The sequence below is a fragment of the Strix uralensis genome, chromosome 3, assembly GCF_047716275.1.
Source record: "Strix uralensis isolate ZFMK-TIS-50842 chromosome 3, bStrUra1, whole genome shotgun sequence".
Classification (NCBI taxonomy): domain Eukaryota; kingdom Metazoa; phylum Chordata; class Aves; order Strigiformes; family Strigidae; genus Strix; species Strix uralensis.
In genome coordinates, this window is record NC_133974.1 from 106,316,165 (window position 1) to 106,342,659 (window position 26,495).

Here is a 26,495-nt window from a genome sequence, read left to right on the forward strand (position 1 = left end):
CTTGTTCAGTGAAAACACCCCGGCAGAGCCCGTCGCCTCTGCCGACCTGCCTACACGCCTCTCCAGTCCCGCGGCCCGCCCCGGAAGTAGCAGCAGCCGCCGTCGCTCGCCTGCCCGGAACCTGTGGAGCCGGAACGCAGATTCGCGGTGCAGGGGCTGGGCGGGAAGACGGTAGTGGCGGACCCTGGGAAGATGGCGGCCGCCGTGGTGGGCCCACGTGGACGCGGGGCTGCGGTGGGCGAGGAGGCGGACAGCGGTAACGGGCGCCGCTTCCCCAGCGGGAGCGGGAAGGGGTTTGGGTCCCCCTCCGCTCAGACGGGCTTCTAAGGCCTCCCCGGCCCCCGTCGTGGGCCGTCTCCGGCCCCGGCGGCCGCTCCTCTCTGCCCCTTCAGAGGCCGCCGGTGGGCCCGAGCCCCTCCTAACCCCCTCGGGAGCCTGAGCCGGGGGTTGGAGCCGGTTGTCGCGGGGCGGCGGGAGCCTGCCGGAGCCCCTTCCCAGGGGGGTGGAGGCGGCGGGGCGCGGGGTGCCCGCGGGGCTGGGGGCGGGTGGCTTTCCCACGGTGCTCGGTGGCGTGCCTGCTCCCTGCCCGCCGGCCCTGTCCTCCCCGGCTGTCGCTTTTGGTTGTACTCTGCTTAGCCCAGGGAGTACTGACAGCAGCTCCTTTATTCCTTGGGCCCACCAAAATAACTTGGGCTGCCGTGTGTCTCTGGGGTACCCTTTTCTTGGAGGGGGGGTAGCGATGGGGCAGAGCTGGACGAGCTCCGGGGTGCGATGGGCTTTGTGTCTGCCTGTGTCCGTCTGTACGGGACGGGGATCTGCTTCCTGCTCGGAAGGAAACCCGTGAGAAACGCCGGCTATAGTAATCCGTCGAGAGAGCACAGAGTATAAACACAGCATAAACGCACTCATACTCCATCCGTTACACGTGGTTTTCCACTCATTCTTGCCTATTCGTGGGTCGTGAGGGTATACCTAACTAGTTCTGATCGCTTCTTATATCATGTAATTAGATTTTTTTTTTTTAATCTTTTATTGTGGAAGGAATCAAGGTTGTGGCCATTTGGAGCTGTTAGCTCACAGTGGTTCTGTTTGGTTTGAGGGTCAAAACTGACCCCAAGGGGAAGCCTTCTGTGGGAGCTGCTTTCCAAGATCATATTTTTAACCATATCACTGAGCAAGTGTAGAAAAATAAAGTATGGAGATGTATGTTTCCCCCCCAATTAGGACTTTTTTATATTAAATCTATGCCGGGCTTCAATCTTTGCAGTTCAAAACAGGGCATGAAGACCTATTTCTGACAGAGTAAATCTAGTTTAAATTACTTTGAAATACCTCAGTTTTATCTCATGCTGTTGACATATCCTCTGATGTATTAAAGAATAAGTCATGGCTGGTTGTTGAAGCCTTGTTCACCTTTCTGTAATTGTTGAAAGCAAAGTGTTGTTGGTATTATCTGGTGTTATCCTCCAATTTTATTGGAAACTGGAAAATACTGTGTAAGGGAGACTAATTCATGCTTTTGCAATTTTCTTTTTTATAAGTCTGTTTTTTATGGCTAACTGTGGAAGTTGGTCCTAAGCAGCATGTGGAATTCAGGTTTGGACTTTTGGTAGCTGTTAGCTCTTGCATGTGTACAAAGTCACAAATAGGCATTAATTCCATGTTTAAAAACTAGATAGTAGTGTTCTAGCATGGATAAGGCTTAGGGGTGAAAACTTGAGAAATTATTTTACATATAGGAATCAGGATGTGGTGATGCATCTACTTCTGTATATGGAATGATTTTCTTTTTTTTAAAATTTGGAACTCAGGATATGGAGACATACTAATACCATAAAAAGGATGCATTTAGTAGTTTCTGGATGTGTTGAACAAATTTGCCGCTTCTGATTTGCTGTCTAGGTGGCAGTTCTCTCCTGTCTTGCAGTTGCATGATTCCAAACTTCACTATTTTTACTTTAATTCCTTCTTTTTTGTTTTGAAGTGGGCATAGCATTGAATTTGGGGGTGTTTTATTTGTGTATCAAGAACTTGAACAGTTACTTATACCAGAAAAACTCAGTGCCTCTGGTTTCTTTGGAGCTACCTGACAACTATCTTGATTCTTTATTTCACAAAGCAGTCTCCCCTCTGTGTTCATTATGTTTAGGTAATTGTATTTTTGCTGGCATTGTTCTCCTTGAGTGGATTTTGCTTTCATGTCAGAAATGCCTCCCTACCTTCAATTTAACCCGTGTGGCTGTTGGCATTTAAACACTAGATGTCACTGTTGCAGTTAGTATATAAGGATGTACATACATACATATATGCATACATATGTGTGTGTATATGCATTGATAAATTAAAATTTTTGAACTGGAAAATATATTTTTTTCCCCAAACTTGTCTCTCCTAAACATCAAAATATTCATTAATAATAAATTTCCAAGACTGCCTTTTCCCTTTTGCCCAACCCATTAAATCACTTTAAATCATCACTGAGATGAGCAAGTACTTGCACTGCGTACTTTCTAATAAATTCATTATGGTGGTGTATGCCTGCTTGAGGAATTAATTGTAGCAGCAAGCACTATGCAGCCCTGAATTTGGATAACATTTAAAATTAAGCTAGTGATGGATCCTTACTAGAAACAGGACTGATACTTTTTTTTATTCCTTTTTTTACCCCTAGATTCTGAGTTAAGCTCAGGACTTCCAGAAGACAGCTACTCCTCAGGAGGGGAAGCCCTGGATGGTGATGATGAAGATGAAACGGCAGCTCCTGGCAATGTGGTTGAAGAGGCAACAAGCTCCAAAGCTGGCCCAAGTGCAGGCTGGGCAGATGCAATGGCAAAAGTGCTCAACAAAAAGATTCCGCAAAATAAGTCCACCATCTTGTCCAAGAATAAAAAACTGGAGAAGGAGAGAGAAAAGGAAAAACAAGAAAGGCTCGAGAAGAGAATGAAGGTGAGAAAAAGATTCAGTATTTTGTTGTGCATTTACAGTCAGAGGGGGATACATCCAAGATTCCCTCAGCAGGGATTTGGGAGAGTGCTCTGAGACTGTCTCAGTTTTGGAATCTCTCCTCCACAGTGACGTCAGATAGGGCTTTTTCCCTCACTGCTTTTTCTGGGCCATCAGCAGACTGATCTTTGGCAGCAGGACTGTTCCAGTCTGTCAGCTAAGGTGTTTTTGTTGTTGACATGGTGAAAGGATCTGCTTTAAGCTCAGTTTTCTAATTGCTGTTGTTAATTTGGGGTATAATTCACTTTGTCAGCATTACAAGTTGAAGTAGTTCTCTGTCATCAGAAGTGGGGGGGAGAAAGAGAACTGCTTTCATTTAAATTCTGCTGCGACTTCCAAAAATCAAAGGCCTTTAGGTTGAGATTGCAGTAGTTATTGATGTGGTTGTGAATCATTGTGTGCTCCCCTCGATGATTTTCTTGGTAGAAGTTTTCTACTACAGTGTCTGTGCCCTAAATTACTTCTGGTTCCGAAACTGTTATGAAGAAAACAAAACTATGTTGGCAATTAAGTCATTTGTTTGTGTGTCTTTAGTGGAACTTTTAATTAATTCCAGGCTGTTATTGATTTACCTTCAGGCTAAAAATATATTAATAGCTCTAATGTCTCATCTTACTGGTTCTGTTTCAGTAGGATAATCAGGTTAATCACCTGACAGTCTGGGACATGCTGTGATGAGGCCATGGCCTGCCTTTTAAAGACAGGGAGCTTCAGTATGGCATCTGCTCAGTTATGGTTGTCTTAAATACTTGTTCTCGTCCAGTAAATATGTGAGAGTATTGCAAAGCAGAGGTGGGCTGCAGGTCCCCAGATTGACTTGTTTACCCTTAGAAAAACTTGAGAACAGTCTGCCTTCTATTAATTTCTTGCTTATGGTACAAGAGGGCAGTTCTTTTGATAAAAGGCTAAAACGTGGCTATAAACTCACAAATTTGTAGCAGTCTGCCTGGAATTATAAAGATAAGGACTCTGAAATTCCATGAAAGACTCCTTGCATAGAACAGACTTAATGCAACATCACCAGGCCTAGAACACTGTTAAATTGTTAAAAAGGGGAAAAAATATTTCACTACCTTACTCCTGAAGCAGAGGCTGGGGTTATACAGTGTTCTCCTATTGTAGTAGAAAAAAAGCTGCTGGTGTTGTGGCTCCTGGTAATGGGAAAGCGGATCAGTTTGCTTTTGAAACAAGAGAACCTCAAAAAAGCAAACAAAAATCAGTGTTGTGCAGAGGAGTCCTTCTCTGGTGGGCACTTGGTGCTCTTCCTGGTGTTTTGAGTTCTGCCGCTTACAGACTTTGCCGTGTGTCACTTGGTCACAAGCTGTACCATGATTAATTGAGTGGGGGAAGTCAAATTCACAAGGCTCAAAATGCAACATGCCTGTCTTGATAGACATAGGATCTTATTATTTATAGGATTACATTTCTCTGTGATCACCTTGTGAAGTCCTGGAGTTGAAAGCTCTCTTTGAATAATTTCCTTGTCCGTAGCAGAGTGTGAAAGCATTTGAATTTTTCTAGACTTGTTTTGCTTGTCTTGAGCCGGAGGCATCGCTGTGGTGTGACTCTTTTCTAGTTCTTGTTACAGAAGGCAAATGATTCTTTGAGATTTGACTGTGGCCCCTGCTGTGTCAGTGCAAGAGACTTGCCTCAGACCTGTTGTGCAGCCCCATATTGGAGCTCCCCTTAGCCTCAAACCAAACTGAGCTTCGTTGATTTACTGGGTTTTTTTTCCTCTTACTACATACGCTGTCAGAGTACGCTGCATTCTCAGATGCTTCATGTTGTTTCACATAACAATATTTATAATGCAGCTTGATAAAAAGCGGGAGTGGGAAATGATGTGTCGAGTGAAGCCAGATGTTGTCAAAGACCGAGACAGAGAAAGAAATCTTCAGAGAATTGCCACGAGGTAAGAGTTTTTCTGAATGTTTTCCTTAAATATATGTATATCAAAAAAAGGAGGAAAAGGGGAAGAAAAGGCCTGTGCAGGTAATCTGTTTCCAATCAGATTGAACTCTTTAAGAAGTGACTAGCAGGAGACGAGTGATTTATATACAGGTCTGCATTGTACAGTATCAAGTTCAACACAAGATTTCAGAAGCCTTATGAAAGAATAAAAATTTAGATGAGAATGTAATGTTTGCTTAATGGAAGTGCTTTGCTGGATCCCCTCATTTTGTTAATTTAATGCTTTCATAATGCAGAACAGTTGTTTCTACTACTCCATTTTTTCTTCTCTGCAGAGGATTCAGAAGATCCATGTCTGTTAAGTTCAGTTGCCTCTTCTGTGTTGCGGTAGTTTGGTGTTGCAGAACTGGTTGAACACCTTGATGTGCTTGTCTGTATCTGTCTCCTTATTCATTCCTCTGCCTTGTCCCCCTACTTCAGCTGCTCTTAAGGCCTGAGGAATTTCATAGCTGATTGTAGGACGAGTAACATGCTTCTGAGGATGAAACATGCTCTTGCAATGATCTCAGGGCCATGTTACCTTGCTTATTCAGGGTCTGAATTTGTCGATTTGTTTGTTACTGTTTCCTAGCAATAAGTCTCTTATGTTATAGTAAATGTTACTTCTTTACTGAATTGGGGTCTGAGTAACCATTTTGGGGAGCTAGAAGCCATCCAGCATCTGCACTGGTTAGTTTCTTTGGTAGAGAGTTCATTTCTGTAAAGTTATTTTCTAGAACTTGAGTTAAAAACTTTGTTTTGTTGGTTTTTTCCCCATCCCAGAGGTGTTGTACAATTATTTAATGCTGTCAGGACGCACCAAAAGAATGTTGATGAGAAGGTGAAGAAAGCTGGGAACTCTGACAGGCAGCGTGCTAAACTGCTGTCATCTGTTTCAAAGAAAGATTTCATCAATGTTTTAAGAAACATGGAGGGTGCTAAAGGAAGCAAGAATCCTGCTGGAAAGGCCACAAAAAGTAAACAGGTAGGCTTTGTCTGGGAGGAAAAAAAGGCATACAAGATACCTTCTCAGTATAATTACTGTCTGTTACTGTGCCTGCTCTTCAGAAAAGCTGTGATCCAAGTGCCTGGGGTTTTTTGAGACGGCTTAAGAAGGGAGCAAGTAGCTCTTAGGCTGTTTTCCCTGTCTTGAATATCAAGGTAAAAAACACTGGAAGCTCTTCTGATAAGACATCAAGCCTTGTGAACAAATAGCTTGTTTTAGCTCTGTGTTTAAAAAAATACGAAAAATTGGATTTTATCTTGGATTTTGCACCAACCGTGGAACAGATGGCTAGATTTTAGTGGGTTGTGACATTCGGAATTTGGCCAATAGTAGTTATCAGCTCTTTAAAGTCATTAAAGACATGGGGGCTCTTCATCTTACATGGTGTATTAGACTGTACTACTTGTGTGTACTCACTGTTTTGGGCATTTCAAAGTCAATTCCTCTGGATGATTATCGTATCTGGAAATGAAGGGCTTTGCCATACAAGTGAATACCACAACAGAGGAAACATATATTAAACATTATATGTAGGTTTTTCTTTTCCTAATTCTGTGTGTGTGTGTGTATGTTATGCTGATGTGGCTTTATTGCTGTTGTGATGTTTTGGAAAGAAGTACTTTAACACGTTCAACTTTTTCCAAACGTGCTCAGGAGAGACACAGTGTAGTTGGACTCATCCAACTCTTTATCGGTTCTTTAAACTCACCAAGTAGCTCAGGGTTGAAAACAAGTTGCTCAGACATATTCTTTCTCGTATTTCAGAAGCTGCACATTTTTGAAGTGTATTTGTGTTCAGGTTTGAACTTTGTGCTTGGTAGTGGGTGGAATACTTCTGTTGGCCGAGACTCCCAGCAGTTAACTAAGTGCTTTTCTGTGCCAGGAAGAAATACTTTAATCAGTTGGGAGACAACAGTTTGTCATATGTTTTTTGTTTGCGTGCACTTGGGGAGCATGCTGAAACACTGCCTGGCATGAAGAGCTCATACAATTTTCATGCAAGTGTAATATTAAAGTATTTTTAAAATTCTTTGGATAATGAGAACAATTTAGCTTGGTGCTGACACTTTATTTCTTCTTAAATAATTCCAGCTTGCTTGTTTGGGTGGGGCGTGTGTGTGTGGTTCTTTTTTTTTTTTTTTCTCCCCCTCCCCTGGAATAGCAGAACATTGGAGTGATAGCAGGGCCAACTACTGTTGTAGTAGGCATTGAATCAATAGCTGAGCAAAAACTAGGACCTTTTTTCTTTGTGTCAGATTGTGACATGACAGTTTGCTAATTACTAGGTCAGAAAACATAGATTGCAAATGTTTCTATACCATAAAAAAAAGTCTTATTTTGGCAGCATCAGTTAGAGCATATTTTCATTAAAGTGCTCTAAAGATGCTTTAGTTGCTGGCTGGTTAATGTCAGTTTTGAGTATTGATATAGGTGCTGCTTTCACATTGCTTTTGAACAAAAACTTCAGATATTGGAGTCTTTCATTAATACAAAGCTATACTTGTAGGTTTGGATTTTTGTTTGGGGAGGAGGTTGGGGTTTTTGAATAGCCATATCTTAGGGTTTTTGAACAGCCATATCTGCCTGGATTGACCACTCCCCTTCCTCTCTCCCTTCTTGCATTTGCTTCAGTGACTCTCAGTACTGAACCAAACTCTTTTATAACTCGTTTTCAAAGCTGTTCTTAATCTGCCTTATTTTCTCTTGCCCATTTAGCAGGCTCCCATCCTTGTAGTTGTTGATGCTTGAGGTAGAGGCCAAAATCTGATCTTCAGTCTCCTCCTCAGAATCACACAAACATATAGCCACTGAACAGTACTGCTGGCCCCCACTGTTATGTCTCTTCTTCTTGGTTTTTGAGGGTTTTTCAGACAGTGGTAAGCAGGGATGAGGCTTTTGGGTGGTGAATTCCTTGCAGCAGAAGTTCGGTAGATTGTTTGTTCCTTTGGTTTGTTTGTTTTGAGGGGTTTTTTTTTGAAGCATTCTGCTTTGTTTTTAGCACTTGAGAGTATGGCGTGTATTTAATTTTTAAAAAAGAGGGGGGGAAATACATTTATTTATCTCAACAAAAACAATGGAGGAGATGCCAATCCCAAACTCCAGGCATTCTGCCATCAATTAAAATGTAGTCCAGAACAATAAAAACACTACCCCACCCACATAAAACAAGCAGTCAGCAGGAAAAATAGCAGAATAAAGTTTTACCAGTGAAAGCAAACCTTTCTTAACTCGAGCCTTGTACTATGAAAGGAGACTTGACTGTATTTGTGAGAATGGGCAAATGCTTTTTCCTACTCTGCAGTTGTTTTCAAATGCAAAATTTGGAAAATTTGAAAGTTTGGTGGCTTCTTCCAAATGTCAGGGTTTGTTTAAGAAACCCCTTATAAAGCTCTGTTGTGATTAACTATTTAGTCAGGTGGATGCATGCATGAGAAAAATAAATTAAATGCTCTGTAAAGACCTGTCTGTAGTGATGGGATTTCATGGTAGCGCAACCACTTAAAAAAGTTTGTTCTCTATTTCTGTCAGCTTCATGCATTGATGGGAAGGACAGCTAACCTGTGCCCTGGGAGAACATTGTTTATAGTCTTGTATACTTTTAGCCATTGGCCTAAATACTACTTGGTGTACACCCACCCAATGTAGCTGTGAAAGAACGACTGTAAGGCTGTGAAAATTTTTCTGTGCCATGTGAAACTGTAGTCCTTCTTGGGGTTTTGTGTGCCCAGATGGGAGTAATTACTTTTCTGAGCTGGAGCCAAAAGCTTTGCCTTTCGTATCATTAGCTGTTTATCAAGGTATTTCTTAATCCTTGCTGAGCCAGCTGACTTGTGTAATATTTTTCCCTGTTTTTTTCCAAGGTACTGTATATGATGCTTGCCTCTGGGTAAGATCATCTAATTTCCCTCCCCTCCCCACCTTATCTGAAAGCCTTGCAATGTGGGAGAAAAATGTAGTCATTTTCTTTTAAAAAAGAATCTTGCTTGTTTGTTGTTTGGGTGGTGTACTTTGGGGAGGCATTTATTGGGAGATAGTTGGGTTGGAAGGGAACTTAAAGACATATCTGTTCCAACCCTCTGCCATGGACAGGGACACCTTCCGCTAGACCAGGTTGCTCAAAGCCCAGTCCCACCAGCCTTGAACATTTCTAGAAAGAGGCATCCACGGCTTCTCTGGGCAACCCATTCCAGTGTCTCACCACCCTCACAGTAAAGAATTTCTTCCTTATATCTAATCTAAATCTGCCCTCTTTCAGGACCCCTTGTCCTATCACTACACCCCCTGATAAAGAGTCCCTCCCCATCTTTCCTATAGGTTCCCTTTAAGTACTGGAAGGCCACCCCTGAGCCTTCTCTTCTCCAGGCTGAACAACCTCAACTCTCTCAGCCTGTCCTCACAACGGAGGTGCTCCAGCCCCCTGATCATTTTCATGTCCCTCCTCTGGACTTGTTTGAGCAGGCCCATGTCCTTCTCTTGTTGGAGGCCCCAGAGCTGAACACAGCACTGCAGGTGGGGTCTCACAAGAGCGGAGTAGACGGGGAGAATCCCCTCCCTCGACCTGCTGGCCACACTTCTCTTGATGGAGCCCAGGATACAGTTGGCTTTCTGGGCTGTGAGTGCACATTGCTGGCTCATAGTCAGTTTTCCATCCACTAATGCCTCCAAGTCCTTCCCCTCAGGGCTGCTCTCAATCCACTCATTGCCCAGACTGTATTTGTGCTTGGGATTGTCTCAACCCATGTGCAGGACCTTGCACTTGGCCTTGCTGAACTTCATGAGGTTTGCACGGTCCCACCTCTCTAGCATGTCCAGGTCCCTCTGGATGGCACATCCCTTCCCTCCAGCCTGTCGACCGCACCACACAGCTTGGTGTCATCGGTGAACTTGCTGAGGGTGCGCTCAATCCCACTGTCCATGTCACCAACAAAGATGTTAAACAGCGCCGGTCCCAACACTGACCCCTGAGGAACACCACTTGTCGCTGCTCTCCACTTGGACATTGAGCCGTTGACTGCAACTCTTTGAATGTGACCATCCAGCCAGTTCCTTATCCACGGAGTGGTCCACCCATCAAATCCATGTCTCTCCAATTTAGAGACAAGGATGTTGTGTGCGACAGTGTCACATGCTTTGCACAAGTCCAGGTAGATGATGTCAGTTGTCTTATATGAGAGCTTTCAATCTTGTTCAATACAATGCTTACAGACCAGATTTTCATTTCAGTATGTGTTAGTTGTATCTTGCAGCTTCCCACCTGTAAGATACTATAAGAAACATTATTAAACTACAGGTTTATAAAAGGTACATAGGTTTCTTTCTAGGCCTAGAGACTGAAGTCATCTTTATGGCTATAGAAGAAATATAGAAGTAGGTTGTGGCAGTAAAGGCTTCCTTGCAGAAATCCTTTGTTTTCTTTAGATCCTTAAGAAATTTCTGGGTGCTCTTAGGGTTATGGGTTAGGGAAGTACCTTTGCTTCCAGGGTTGAGTGAAGTTTCTGATCTTAGAGTTGCACAGAGATGTTGGCATGTAGTGAATTACATAAGGTCTTGAAGTCTTAATTGTAAGAAAACAAAGAAATTCAGAGTTAACATTCCCAGAGCAGCCTCAACTCCTCCCTTGCTGCATGTCAGTTACAACAGGGTTGTTCAGTACCAGAAACTCTCATCTTGACTTTTTGCTTGTCATTTGTGCTACTCCCTGTAATGCATTACTGCTGGGTGGTAAAACATTTTCTAGTGACATATAACTGGCATGAAAGTTACAGATATTCTTTGTGACAAGGCATAACCTGCGCTCATCAACCTTTAATTTTGAATTAGGCCATTTTAGTAGGTTTTCTGAATCCCCTATGTTTGCTTCCACTTGTAAGTTTTCTTACACCAGATTTGTTACAGAGCATTTCACTGGTGTGAGAGCAGGGTTTCCTGGTCTACTTCAGTAACCGTGATCCAAATTCTGCAAAGTAATTTTTCTGTAAACTGTGCTGACTACATGACTTGGAGGTACAATTTGCTTCCTGTGTTGTGATGGCATCTGGAAAAAATTGGTGTATGGGTCTTGAAATAATACCTATTTTAAAATAATTTATTGATGGGAAGCAAGATGAGAGAAGAATACAAGTGCTATTTCATATCAGCTATTGCTCATATGGGCTTGAAATAAAATGCTTTTCCAGAAAAGTTCCTTCTGCCTGAAGTGTGTTTTATAAATGCTCCTAGTGTTTGGTAAGTAATTTGTAGACACAGTGATTAGAGTCAGGTTTTCTATAGATTTTTCTTTTATTCATAGGACTATTAATATTCATAAAAATTTTAAGCAGGAGTTTGAAGATTGTTCAAGGGCAGGAGCAGTGCTACACTTCTGAGTTTGACTGCTGTTCTTGCTGGGACACCAGAGGTGGCATGGGGGCTTTCTTTTTCAGGTTAGATGGGGGGGATATAAATGTACTTTCCAGCTTAAAAATTAGATACGTTTAAAACATGTAAGAGTGACTGCCTTCTTTTTCTTGCAGCTGCATAAGTACTGACCATTGGTGTGCTATTCTGCTTTTTCCCACAGTTTCCACAGTGTGGAAATGGGGTGGGGGGAAGGTTATTTTCATCCATATACCTGTTTGGAGGGACAGTAGTCTGAACAATTGCTTCAAACAGCTGTAGGAAATTGTTTCTGAAGTATGGATGAAGGCATAGACAACTTCTAGAAATTTGTTAAGGTGTATCAACACCTCTTTTAAAAAGAAACTTTTTTTCTTAGGTGATAATGACATTGCAGAGTAGCAGCAGTTTATTACTACAGCTGTTGTATGCTGGCTTTACAGAACTAATTGAAGGAGGTAACCAGGCGTGTATGTATTCCAGCAGATTTGAGGGGGCAGCCAAGTATTAATTTAGTTCAGCTGCAGGCAGAATAGATGTGTTCTCCCAATTTTAATAAATGTCTTCCCGTCACATCACAGAAACTTTTAATTTGGATTCCTTTATAAATCGTGCATTTGTATCTGTTTTTCCCAAATGTGTGTACATTCTCTTGAAGGTCATCTTGTATATGTTTGATGCTGATGCTTTTAATGGTTTTTGGTTTTGTACCAAAGTGTTGCTGACCACCTAATTGTGTGCTGTATTCTGATTTTTATCCTTAGGAATAAATGCAGTACAGCTTTTGATATATCCTAAATTCCTTATGCTCTTTAAGGTAGAGGATTTTTGTGCAGTATTAGAAGTTGTTTGATGGTGACATATTTACTTTAAATCTGTTTACAGGAAGATGTATTAACTTACCCAGTTTGGGTCATCAGCAGGGTTAGGTTTTTAAGATGTACAAGCTCAGGTCCCTATCTGTTGCCATAGCTGGTAACACACATCTGTATTAACATGGGAATGGAGGTCTCTGTCAATATTCAAATGTGTACTTGATTGATAGATGTCAAGAACTTGACACTGTGAGTTCAACTCCAGATAAGAGGATTAAAGGCCGGTGATGGCTGTATTTAACTAGGTTGACCCTTTTCCCTGTATTTTTATCCTCAGATTTCCCTTTCTGCTGTCTTTTTCAGATACTTGATTTTGCACTGTTTCCATCAACCTCTTTTTTTTTATCCTCTTCGTGTTCTATGTTCCTGACAGGTTCTGCACCTGAGGGCCGAGCATGCAGCCCGGTGTCCTGGTGCCTAATGCAAGAGCAGCCCTGACAGCTGCTCACGCAGAAAGACCAATTCCCTGTTTGTCATCATGAGTCACACGTGGTCCAGTTTCATGCTGTCTTCTAAGATGCAAATAGTATGCGATCAGTGAGGACAGGTATTTTAATAGAATTTGGATACAAAATGCCTATCATATCTACTTAAGTGATGACCTCAGGTTTGGGGAGGGCAGTTCTCCAGATGTTTATAACTTGGCCAGATCTGGGAAAAATGTCCGTGGAGATAGCAAAAGACACATTCCCAGCTCCAAAATACATCCTTAACTGATTTTTAAGCTCAAAAAGAATGAATGATGCAAGGTTTTAATGGATGCCTGTAGGAAATGTCTCTTTCTTTCCTCCCTTGAGCTGTAGACAAAATATTTTAAGTTAGTTTTTCTGTGAAAAGGGATGAAGTGATTTTAGTTGACAATCACAAAAGCCTTCAGCATGAAGCAGTTGAAGTTTGGCAAATTTTGTAAGTGAACATAAACAGGGACTTGTGATTGAAACGTCAGGCAGTACTGGGACAGGTCCATCTGTCACATTTGAGATTAACTTGCCTTGCTATTTGATTATTAGTGCACAGGATACTGTTTTCCCAGAAGATGTTGCAAGGCTTTTTTTCAGTAAAACTATGTCTAAAACAACCACATTTGAAAAACTTGTGGTATACATCTTCTTTTGATCTTCCTGTAAGTATACAAAGCACAAAAAGTCAAATCCTATTAGACTTTTATCTGGTAAATTGAGTTGGAAGCCTTATAAAAGCAGCTCTCCACTTTTGGCTTTGTTCTTAACTCTTATAGGCAGGGCAGTGTACTTAGAGAAAAAATATATCTAAACATTTCATAAAGTTTTCTAAAAAAAATGTTCTCTGGAAGTAAGAAAGATTGGGTGGAGCTTGTCTATCTGAACCAGTTTGTTTCCCCATCTAAGCATTTTCTATGGGAAATTATCTTGAAAAGTGATTCCCTTACTTTGAAGTTTTATTAAGGTATAAAATGTTCTGATTTCCAGAGTGTTGAACTAGCAGATGTGTATTATAAATGACCTCTGTGGGCACCTATTCATCTGTTTATCTTGGTAGATAGACTTCAGGAGTGGTGGGTCAAACTGCTTCTAGCTTCCAATGGTTAATTCAATACTTTTTTTTTTTCCTATGGGAAAATCTGGCCAGTTTTTAATGAGTGTTTCTGAAATTTACTGAAAGCTTAGAAAATATACTGTAGATTGGGTTTTTTTTAAACCTACTATTATTACAAATTATACTAAAGCTGTCTTCTTGGAAAGATCTGACCTCTTTTCAGTTTGTTGCTGGACCCTGGACAGTATTCGCATGTGGTCTGTGTCATTCCTTCTCCACCTGCAGGTGTTGGGAAAACCCATACAGAAACATAGAAGGAGATGGAAGGGTCAGAAATACAGAGAAAGGGTAGCCAGATGGCTAAAATAAGGGATTGGGATTGCAGGCAGTTTACATATTCCCTTTTCATGTTTAAACTGCTTTTAGAAAGCAGCCTGGGAGTGTTGAGGGGTATGGTCTGTTCCTTAATGAGTTTGCCACTCGCCCACGACGGTGTGAGGGAAATTACAGGAATATGAAATCAAAGACACTTGGATTTGCAGACATTTAGGATATGTTGCAGAAGCCATTCAAGTAAAAGCAGGGGCAATGAGGGTAGGGAGGTTTAGCCAGACAAGCTACTTAGTAGTCATAAAAACTTCAGTATTTCATATTTAGTAATAAAAATACACAAAAGATAGTTCTTTGTGGTGTGTTCTTTTTTTCTCTCCCTCCTGCCTCATGGTTTTTTGGATCCCTATACTTGTTTCGGGACTCAAATGTAAGTGGAAATCCTGAGTCAGGAAGAGGAGGCTTTTTATTAGTCTCATTTCTTCCTCATCAGCTGCTCTGTGAGATGATTTCTTAAGTACTAGAAGTGAAGGACTTGGTCATTACTGTAGCCTTCGCTGTTTGAGACAACCTTTTGGGACTCACTCTGTAATGCCTCTTGCTGAATCATGATGAAAAACAGTAGACGAATTCAACATCATTTGTAGGAAATAATCTGAGTCATATTCAGATTATATAAAAATCTGCAAGCTGCTAATTTTTTCTAAAAAAGGATCAAAAAATACTCCAAACAGCTGTGGGCCTGCATGTTTCCTTACTGTGCCAAAAGGCAAGCTTTTATAAAAACCTGCAGAAAATTTTAGGTACCCAGCTGAGATAGTGCATAAGTGTCTTGCATAAATGGGTGACATCTGAAAAGAGTCTGTTGTGACTTGAAAATGTTTGTCTAGACTGTTGAAAGACATTAGTACTTGACTTCTGAGGGATAGCACATTGAAGGCCTTAGTCTTCACTGGATGATTTTTACTAGGCACTCTTGCTGTATCTGCGTATTTTCCAGGTGCAACTTGATGGTTCGGGAGCTGTGCAACTTCCAACAAGGATGTTGCGGATCTGTGTAATGATCAGGCTGATCTTTAAACTCTGTCATGTCTTCATTACTGCAGGAAATACACAATAAGAAATGTAGGACCAGCTGATGGAGAGAAGTCTTTTTATCACTTGTGAGAAGTTGTCTGGTATTTCTTTCAGGGTTGAAGGCTACATATCTAGACAAGTTCGTTCTTCCTTTATTTTGAATCCCATCCAAACAGAAACAAATCTCGGTTCATTATTTTCCTTTTAGGAATAACAATGGAAGCTGGTAAGGAGTCATCCATATAAATTTGTTCTTGGTAATTAACCAATACGCTTTTTGGTACAAAATAAACAGTATTTTGCAGACTGGTTACCTGAAGCTCATGATTGCCTAGCATGAAGAGCTATTCTGTTTGATGGATAGCATTATCTTTTCCAAGTAGATTATGATTCAGCTACTTCAAATACCATAACTTGGTATACAAATTCTTGTCTGATAAGCAATGAAAGTATAACATGTTGCTTTAAATACAAAAGTCTTGATCATATGTTGTTTTCAACCACATTACTCTTTGGGTCTTTATGTCAAGAATTAATTGATCTTGGTGCTATGCAGTCTTTGCTCTAAGGATCCTATCGTTCAACTAGATGAAACACTGGAGTGGAGGTAGATGTAGATGAGAATGATGAAGCGGTTTTGTTTTTACAGGAGGAAAAAACAAATATGACTGAAAATGAGCAGTGATGTCATACTAAAAGAGTATACGGCCTATATAGTGAACAGAGAAGGACTGGTTGATGATGTGGCGGTTGGAGGCCGACTAGGGCACAGCGGTCATGAAATAATAGAGTTCTCTATTCTTAGAGAGGCCAGGAGAGGGCTAAGCAGAACTGACATCCTGGACTTCCAAAAGGCTGACTTTGTCTTGTTTAGGCACCTGCTTGACAGAATCCCTTGGGAGACGGTCCTGAAGGCTATAGGGGTCCAGGAAGGCTGCGCGCTCTTTAAGAAGAAAGTCTTAATGGCACAGCAGCAGGCTGTCCCTAGGTGCTGTAAGAGAAGCCAGCGCCACAGAAGACCACCCTGGCTAAACAGGGAGCTTTGGCTGCAACTCAGGGAGAAAAGGAGAGTTTACAGCTTTTGGATGAAGGGGCTAGTGACTCACAATGATTACAAAGACACTGTGAGGCTATGCAGGGCGGAAATCAGGAGGTCTGAAGCCCAGCTGGAAATTAATCTGGATTCAGCAATCAAGGATAGTAAGAAATGTTTCTATAAGTACATCAACAGCAAAATAAAGACCAGGGAGAGCTTCTATCCCCTGCTAGATGCAGGAGGAAACATGGTAACAAGTGATGAGGAAAAGACTGAGGTGCTTAATGCCTTCTTTGCCTCAGTCTTTAATAACAAGACCAGTTGTATTGAGGGAATCCAGCCTCCTCAGCCAGAAGACAGAGAACGACCCCCCGCAATCCAGGAGGAGATAGTCAGTGACCTACTGCATTACATGGACATACACAAGTCTATGGGACCAGACGGGATACACCCGAGGGTGCTGAAGGAGCTGGCTGGGATGCTCGCCAAGCCACTTTCCATCATTTACCAGCAGTCCTGGCTGACCGGGGAGGTCCCGACAGATTGGAAATTGGCCAGCGTGATGCCCGTGTATAAGAAGGGTCAGAAGGATGATCTGGGAAATTACAGGCCTGTCAGCTTGATGTCGGTGCCCGGGAAGCCGATGGAGCAGCTCATCCTGAGTCCCATCACACAACACATGCGGGACAACCAGATGATAAGGCCTAGTCAGCATGGGTTTATGAAAGGCAGGTCCTGCTTGACAAACCTGATCTCCTTCTATGACAGGGTGACCTGCTTATTGGATGAGGGAAAGGCTGTGGATGTTGTCTACCTTGACTTCAGTAAGGCCTTTGACACCATTTCCCACAGCATTCTCCTGGCAAAACTGGCTGCTCGAGGCTTGGATGTGCACACGCTTTGCTGGGTAAAAAACTGGCTGGATGGCCGGGCCCAAAGAGTTGTGGTGAACGGAGTTATATCCAGTTGGCGGCCGGTCACGAGTGGTGTCCCCCAGGGCTCGGTTTTGGGGCCACTCCTGTTTAACATCTTTATTGATGATCTAGACGAGGGGATCGAGTGCACCCTCAGTAAGTTTGCAGATGACACCAAGTTGGGTGGGAGTGTTGATCTGCTCGAGGGTAGGGAGGCTCTGCAGAGAGACCTGGACAGGCTGGATGGGCTCAGGCCAACTGTAGGAGTTTCAATAAGGCCAAATGCCGGGTGCTGCACTTGGGCCGCAACAACCCCCAGCAGCGCTACAGGCTTGGGGAGGAGTGGCTGGAGAGCTGCCAGTCAGAGAGGGACCTGGGGGTGTTGATTGACAGCCGGCTGAACATGAGCCAGCAGTGTGCCCAGGTGGCCAAGAAGGCCAATGGCATCCTGGCTTGTATCAGAAATAGCGTGGCCAGCAGGGACAGGGAAGTGATCTTACCCCTGTACTCGGCACTGGTGAGGCCGCACCTTGATGACTGGGTTCAGTTTTGGGCCCCTCACTACAAAAAGGACATTGAATGACTCGAGCGTGTCCAAAGAAGGGCAACGAAGCTGGTGCAGGGTCTGGAGCACAGGTCGTATGAGGAGCGGTTGAGGGAATTGGGGTTGTTTAGTCTGGAGAAGAGGAGGCTGAGGGGAGACCTCATCGCCCTCTACAGCTACCTGAAAGGAGGTTGCAGGGAGATGGGGATGAGTTTCTTTAACAAAGTAACAAACAATAGGACAAGAGGTAATGGCCTCAAGTTGCACCAGGGAAGGTTTAGACTGGATATTAGGAAGCATTTCTTTACAGAACAGGTTGTTAGGCAGTGGAATGGATTGCCCAGGGCAGTGGTGGAGTCCCCATCCCTGGAGGTGTTTAAGAGTCGGGTCGACATAGCGCTGAGAGATATGGTGTAGTTGGGAACTGTCAGTGTTAGGTTAATGGTTGGACTAGATGATCTTCAAGGTCTTTTCCAACCTTGATGATTCTGTTGATGATTCTGTGAAAAAACTTCAAAGAATAATGTTAAACTTTGTCCTGTTGTGTTACATGATAACCTAATACAGGGAATGTGTTATTTCTCTCTTTCCAGGTTTGTAATAATTTGCAGTCTACCTTGAGCTAATTTTTATTTGGTACCTACTTAAAAATGCTTACTCATGGGCCTTTTTTTTTTTTTTTATGTCAGTGGAGTGTTTCAGCCTGACAGTTGGAAAGACAGTGATGTAATTGTTTGATATTCATGACATTGTTATTTTGCCTTGTATTTTACAGAACATGAGTTATAAATTACAGAATTGTTAGTATGGGTAAAAGTAACAGTTCATACCTGTGTTGTAACTTAAGTATAAGATTGTTTCATTAGGTGAGGCTTGTTTTCAGGTGAGTTTTTATTTGATGAGTTTTTGTTTTCTGTGAGTAGCTCCTGGGTGTAGCATGCCCATGCTGTTCGTCATCTCATTAAAACGTGTAAAGGGAATCTCGATGCCAGTATGGCCAGACATTGTCTTGCAGCAGCATGTGGTAAAATTCCTTGTGCAGCAGAAGGATTTCTGAGATGGCTGCTATCAGAGCTAGAGCACAGCATGGGCTGAGGAGTTCCAGAGCATCCTGTATGCAGAAGGGCCCTGTGTTATGCTTGAATTCTTAGAATACTTTTGCTTTTTCTGACGGAAGTACTGATCTATGAGGTTTCTGATGAAAGGCTGAGGAAATCTGTTCTCTCATAAGCTCTTTTCTATGATTCTTCTTTACAACTGAGCATTTAATAACGATTTCTTCTTTGCTTAAGTCCAGATGAATGTTTGTTTTTAGAAATTCTGTAATTCAGTTCTGACCCCTCTAAGGTTGGGGCATGTCTAAGCCTCTGCATGCCAACCCAAAGCATTCCTTCTCATTCACACATCCCCAGTTGTAGTAAACCCTAGAGGAGGATGTGAGGATGGGGAGATTCCTCATGCAGGTCATTAAGCTCTGGGTGGTCTTCTGGCTGTGCTCAAAAGGAAAATCAGTATTTGTTGTGCTTGTAGTAATAATTCCAGTGTGTTACTTGCAGAGAAGTTTGAACAGGAACAGCAGGTTTCAAAACACACTGTAAAAAAATTTCATTCTTAAGATTTATTTACTAGAAATGCCAGTGCAGATTCTGGTGTGCACAAGAGACCTTGTGGTCTGAGTAAATCTCCTGTGCCACTGTTGATATCTTCAGTATAACGTCACTTCAACTATACCAAGGCGATTTAATTCAGTCGCTCTTAATTTCTCATTCAGAGAGAGAATGCAAATGGGTATTGAATGACTCTCACCCTAAGGAATAAAGGGTTGTGCAGAATTATGCTGCGGCAAAATAGACTTCTGTTGCACAGCTCGCATGTTCTGCAAGCTCAAAAATGCTTCCCAAAGTGAGTTGCTGTGAGACTTTAGTTCAGAAGTTCAAGATAGTAGTGGTATAGTTTCCAGATCTGTACGTTTTCGTCTGTTTGGGATCAGGCATACATAGGAACCTTTCTCATAGTCAAGATCTCACTGTAATTCAAATCCAATAAAGGGGCAAGCAGCTTTGATGATTAAACTCAAGTATCATTTTTCTGTAAAAATCATTACATTTTGTTTTCTGCTTATATTGCTGCTTTAGATAGTTCAGCTGCCGTTTTTTTTATTTCTTCTCAGCCTAGAGGAAACTGATTTTCTTAACCTGTGAGCTTGTATGTTCCTGAGAACAAATTTAGGAGAAATGATTATGCTGGTGTTCTTTGTTTTCCACTTCCTCCTTCTATTAAGTGATTTTTTTAATTTTGCCTTTTAAACTGAGATTTAACACACCTCAGTGTGTGTATGCCTAGGCTGGGGGTTTTTTTGAGCTAGCTTTAAATCAACTTGCTTAGGGATGAGAAACAGAATAGCAAGAGTCATTCAGAGCAAGATGCAGACTGGCAGGGAAGGTAATTGTCAGATGTATGTGAGAATGCATTTTGGCAGTTACTCTTTTTAACTTTGTGATGACAAAAGCCTCCCTGTATTTCAAGGTCTTAGATGTTTGTATTGAGTAAAACAGAGTAACCTGGGGAGGCAGTTCAAATTAATTAGACATGTTAGAATTGTTTTCTCAGGGCTTAAAGTTGTTGCTTGAGAGATATTTATGTTAGAAATTCCTTCCCTGACAGGTACAAATAAACGTTTATTGTATGTGATGGTAAAGAGAGATGCCCCTGCAAGCTCTGGTATTTCATCTTGTACATGGAGCAAAGGCGTGGGAGCTCAGTGTGCTGGTTGTAATTCCTAGGTCTGAAAAATGTTAATTTGTTAATACCCTGCAGTTACTGTCTTCTGGACACAGGCTGTAGAGAATCTCTACAGTGATGTAGGTATGTTTGTTGTTTTGCAGATGCAGAAACTGGGATATGTTCAAGTGACAGTAGCTGGTGGAAAGTGGAGTGAAATGCTGTCTTTAATCTGATTTCAAGACATATCTTTTAATGCTGTTACTTACCAATAAGCATTAGGGGACTTTGGTCTGCTTATGCGTAGGGTTCTGAAAAGTTCTGGCAAACTTTTCTGCTCTGGTTTTAAGATGTTGCTGTGCCAGTAAAGCAATGGATGAAAATGACAACATCCTGTGACTTAGACTGAACTTGATTCCCTTAAGCTTTCAAAGGAAGCGGGCTTTGAACTAAGGCACTTGGTTGCAGACTGAAGCAGCTATGTGCAGTTACAACTATCTTCCTGCTGCTTCTGACAGCTTCAGAGGGGTAGAGAGGATCGATCTCCCACCTGAGTCGCAGTGCAGCCTGCCACAACTCCAGTGTTGAGTTTGGCAGGTCTCAGTTGAAGATACTTACTGTAATGTCATTTACCAAAAGTGAATTATGTAGCTCCAGAGTTTTGCAGTGGTGAAGAAATGAACCAAAACAGGGAGGTTTCTCACTTGACCTTGATCATATAGCTGCTGTTGATGCCATGGGGCTTTCTTAGACTGATTCCTCCGGAAGCATCCAGGAGGCAATTCCAGCCGGGATCCTGCAAAAGATGGCTGTTTGTTGTAGGTGACAGATCTAAGCTTTGTTGGTGGGTGGTTTTATTAGGACTTGGCTAAGAATTTCAGTTCATCTTGTCCTGGTGCAGATTTTAGACGGTATGTCTTCAAACCAGAATTAGTTTGGAAAGTATGTGCCCACTACAGAGCCCTACTTGTGTCAGACTTGAGCTAAGGCTGTGATAGCTTAGGTGGCACACCAAGCAGGCAAGATGGTGTGTGTTTTATTTACATGTTCTCTTTTCAGCTGTGCTGTTGGTCTGTCCCAGCAAACAAGTATCTGGTAGGGTAGCTACACAGTGTGTTTTGGCCTGTCTTATTTCAGCTCACAAGAAGTGCATCACAATGTACCAGTGACTCCTGAGATACTTTACTAACAGCTACCTCTCAGACCTTCTGAAATAGGTTGCCACGCCTTCAGGCAAAGAACAAACCCATTCAAATGTATGTATGTATAAAAAAAGAAGAAGAAAAAAAGCAACACCAGAACTCTTCTTGCCTTACCAAAGGATCCACTTCATGTAGCATTACACACTAATGTTTATATAGCCTGCTTTGGTTTTGTTTGGGGATGTTCAAAGGGGACTTCAGTGTTGTAGTGAAATGTGGGAGATGTGGATGAACAGCTGACTAAAAGTTCAAAAGCTGTTGTATAGAATGAAAGCTGGTTTATTTTCCATGTGCCAAGAATCAGTTTTGTTTTATTTAGATGAAACCAGATTATGGCGTTGAAAATCCGAGTGTATTAACATTCTTACATAAAGCAAGTTGGGAAGCAATGTTACAGTTGAACTAATTGTTAATTATACAAATAGTCTTGCTACATATTTTCTTAAGGCTCTGGGAATGTTTTGAAATGCAGTAGATTTGGGGAGTTTTTATTCTGAGGGGAAAATAGAACAGTAAATGATTTAAGAATGAAGATATTAAACATGGAGTTTTCTTCACTTGGGAGCATGCTTAAAATTGATTAAATATTTGCTTTCAAGCATGTAATCTTTATCTTTGAGTCATGGACATGCTACCTCTGTTTTTCTCCTTAGGGCTTGTTGTAAAACTATTCAAACCTTTGTGGTGCCTTACATAGTGGGTAATGCTATGGAGGATCAGCATCCCTCTTTTGTTGAGGTCCTGCTTTTGTCCTGTTGTTCATTTGCCATAGTCAGAAAGAAGGGCTAATGGTTGCTGAATAGTAGCTTGTGATGAATTTGAGCTTTTCAGACCCTGAGCCTTTCACTGTCACTGCTGACAGTAATCTACTGCTTCTTTAAAAATAAGCTGTTGAAAAAAAAAAAACAAACCCTTTTCTGTGCATCTGGGAAAAAATAGGATCTCTGTTGGTTTTATTATTACTGAAAATAAGAAAATTGGATTGTTTTGTAAGGAAGATGAGATTTTTCCATTTAGGTATTTCAAATTCAACCCCGTGGCATGTTCAAACTGCGATTTATAAAAGATCTGAGATTAAAAAAGAAAAAGCTTGCAATCTTTTGACCTTTCTTTACTCTGGAAAGTTAAACGTATAAAACAACTGAAATACAGTTAAAAAAGGGGGGGGGGGGGGGGAAGCTACCCTCTTCTTGCATCCCAGAACAGAGTACCTGTGTTTGTACTAATACAGATTATTACCATGTGAACATCTTAAGATCTGTTTAGGGACCTACCTTATCTGTAACTCTTTAATTCCAGATAATTGATTACCCTGTCTGAGATGATTTCAGGCTTTACTGGGTATAGCATTTGAAGTGATTTGCTGCAAGAGTGGAAAGCAGTTAGGAGGCATACCCTGGGGAAAAGGGGGATTCTTGGGATGGACGAGTTACTCTTAGGAGTAGGCATTAATGAGAGCAGCTGTGAAGACAAAACAAAAAAAAAAAACCACCAACTCCAAAACAAAACACAGTCCAAACATCTTGAGGAACAGCTGTAGTTTCTCATATTTTTGAACTGGGCCCTGAGACATTCTTTTCAGGAAGGAAAGTGTTAAGACTTGTTACTGTATTTTTGTGAGAGTAGTCTTTCAAAAAGAACTGCAGGTGAAGTCACATTTAGCATTTCTGCTTTGATTACCTGTTAAAAATACATATCATGTTTGACAGACTTTTTGCACTCAAATAACTTCTCTTGGTGTGATATGATGCATTAGATTTACAGTGATGAACCTGCATTCTATAGTCTTCATTTCTCCTGCTATTAAATTCTGTATGCTGCTCTCTCCCAAAGATTGCACAGACATCAATTTAAATATGCCATGGTTCTATGTCTCGCATATTCCTAGATGCATAACAAAGAAGAGTCAGGAACAAATGTCTACAGTGATCATACATTTACTATGGGTTTTGCATCTAGTAGGCAAACCTGCATTGGTAGAGGATGCTGTAACAGAAGACCCCCACCCACTGTACAGTATTGGGAAGTGGCAGTTACTTAAACTAGGGTGAGTCAGTTGAGGTCTGGCCTTTTGAGCAGGGGAGTGGGAAAAGCACACCTGAGATGCCTGTATTAATTTTGTTTCAAAAACCCTGCAAGAGTAAATTACTGTTTTCAGTGCCCCTGATTCCACTTTGGTAGGACAAATTTTTGTTTGCCTGCTCTGAACACTGAGCCACGTTGTTCCTCAGAAGTATTTTGCTACTAAGGTTTAAACTACTGAAATCCTTCTTCAGTACATTGAACAGATTTTAGTATTTTCCTGCAGTTAAGAATGTAGGAATAGCTTCAAGCTGTTCTTTGAAACTGTTGCCACAGGATGGGGCTGTTGCACTGCCCAAATATGATAGGTTAGAAGAACTGCAACCAAGCACTGTTTTCAGTGCTAACCCTAAAACTACACTCCTGTCACTTTATTGTTCACCAGTCTGTGTAGCGTGGCCTCAGTTTATCCACTTTCAAGAGGTAGGAAATTTGGAGTAAGGTGGTGTTGGCTTGGTGAGTGTAGATCAACTTTGTTTCTTTTAGAGGCAGCTTTGCACCATATGACAAGCCCAGGTAGTGAGGTAATAATCCACATAAAGGGGATTTGGTTCATGTATTGCAGAATATGTTAAATATTAAATTTGGGGTTTTTTAAGCCTTTATTAAATCCATATTTGCGTTTTAGAAATGTGCCAAAAAGTGTTCTAATGAAGCAGCACCTGGGGGTTAATAAATGATATCATGAATCCATTCTGATTGCCAAGAAAGATTTTAATAAAGGAAGCCATGCCCAGGGTTGACTGTTTCATCCATGAGGAATAATTGTTTTGTTTCCATATTTCTTTTTATTGGTTAGTTAAAAACAAGTTTGCTTTTTAGTATCAAGTCATTTATGATTGTCCTGCATATTTCTGTGTACCATTTGCATAAAGAGCTAGCGCTTGGTAGGTCTGCCCTTGCAAATTGTAAGAGTGTGGGAAGTGTTATTTTGATTACATGAAGAGCTTTTACTGCCATCTTTCACTGCCTTTCACATTAATCTCATCTTCTGCTGTTCCCTCTTCTCCTCCCCTCAAACATTCAGGGTGAAGTGAAGTCTGAAGAGGGGCCAGAATGGAATATACTGCGTGATGACTTCATGATGGGAGCATCTATGAAAGACTGGGACAAGGAAAGCGATGGAGAGAACAATATTGAACAAGGAGGTGGTCTGAAACAAGAAGATGACAGTGACTGAATGAAACTGAAAACCATTCAAGATAATGTTTTATCTTCTTAACTTTGTTTGGATAAAAAGTCAGCATTCTATGAATGTACAACACTTGGAGGATATCTCTCTTAAAAAAAAAAAAAAAAAAGACTTGCACAACTTTGGAGTGTTTTCCCCTCCATGTCAAACTTTTATTTAATATAGCTTCATTTGCTATACTGAAATCCTGAAATATTTTCCAAAACATGTATAATTTTCAACATATTTCCAAAACATTTTGTACAGTCAAAATAGTGGCACCTTCCCAATGAAAGAACAATTTTGCCAAGGTCATTAAAAGTTTATACATTAGTCATGGCAATTGATGTATTAGTGTGCCTGCATTTCCAAATCAGTGTTGCACTTTGAAAAGTTGTTAGCAATTCGCAATAGAAATGGCTTACAATAAACACAGAAATGCCGTCACCTTGTAAAGTTATCAGACTCCTATAGTCTCTTTACTACTTTGGCCAGAAAAGGTTTTGTAGATAATAAAGAAAAATAACCATTAATGTGATAGTTCTGGTCTTGGAGCATTAGTTTGATTGGGGACAACTCTGGAAACATAATTGTAAAAAGAGAGACTTGACCCTACTGATTGGTTTTTATATTTTTATATATATATATATATAGGTACGAATGTATGTTTTTTTCCATTGCAAGTCTGAAGTTCTATAAGCTAAGAGACTGGTAAGAGAGGAAAGGACAGTTATTATTACTGTTTTTGTTGGAGGAGAGAGGACTTTTCTAGCAATACCACATAAAATTGTATTCAGTGTTGCTTCATTTGCAGTTCTGGTGTTCTGGACTTTTTCAGTAAGGAGCCGGACCTCCAAGATACATCCTGTGGGTTTAGTCAGCTATAATGCTAATTCCTCAGGTCTGTAAAGGGTCAAACAAAAGCCCTTCCTCTTAGGTGCGTACTGTAAGAGTACCAAATTGTGGAAGACATCTGTCAGTGTAACACTTGTTGGCTTTAAACTACAGCAATTTCTCCTAATTAGTTGTTTGGTTGCGAAGGTACAGAGGCTAACATACATAATAAGAATGTATTCTGTATAAGCATATGCATATAGAAGGAAGTGCATTGTGATTAAGGTGTCCTAAATGAGAGGCTAGGGGTTGAATTCCACTGCCTTCGCTGTTCCAGACTGCCTGTCTGATGCTGTGTCGTTTGTTTAACTTTGCTATCGCATTTCCCCATTTGCTATGTGAAGAAAATGCCTTGGGGCCTATTAATTGATACTTAAAATACATAGTACTATTCTGTCTCTACAGATGTGTCACGTACAAACCTTTCTTTGTAAGTGCTTATATGCGAGAGACGATTAGGAGTGACACTGAAATTTTCAGTTTTCAGCATTGAAATGTGTGGTAGGACAGTGGATTTAGATTTTCCTAACAAAGGCATTGAGGAGAGGAGGGGGTTTGAACTTTGTGTATACTGTGGGATAAAAAATATACATACAAAATAGCAGAGAAACCCATCCTAACAACTGGCAATGGTTGTGTTATCCCCAGCCTATTCATCTGGAATATGTTGTAGCATAATTCTTTGAGGAGAACTCAAAGCTAACAGCAGAAATGTTTAGATTTTCAAGCTGTTTTGAGTGTTAAACATATTAGATATCTGAGGAGACATTAGTATGTGGCCTGATATTTATTATCACAA

General features: G+C 41.3%; 1 protein-coding gene across 1 annotated transcript; it reads left to right on the plus strand.

Moving 5' to 3' along the window:
* Positions 1–140: 140 nt before the first annotated feature.
* Positions 141–25,262, plus strand: RRP15 (ribosomal RNA processing 15 homolog). The gene is made up of 5 exons (XM_074863731.1): positions 141–256; positions 2,672–2,946; positions 4,818–4,915; positions 5,737–5,938; positions 24,659–25,262. The coding sequence occupies exons 1-5, from the start codon at positions 193–195 to the stop codon at positions 24,809–24,811; spliced, it is 792 nt and encodes a 263-aa protein (XP_074719832.1). The 5' UTR covers positions 141–192; the 3' UTR covers positions 24,812–25,262.
* Positions 25,263–26,495: the final 1,233 nt, after the last annotated feature.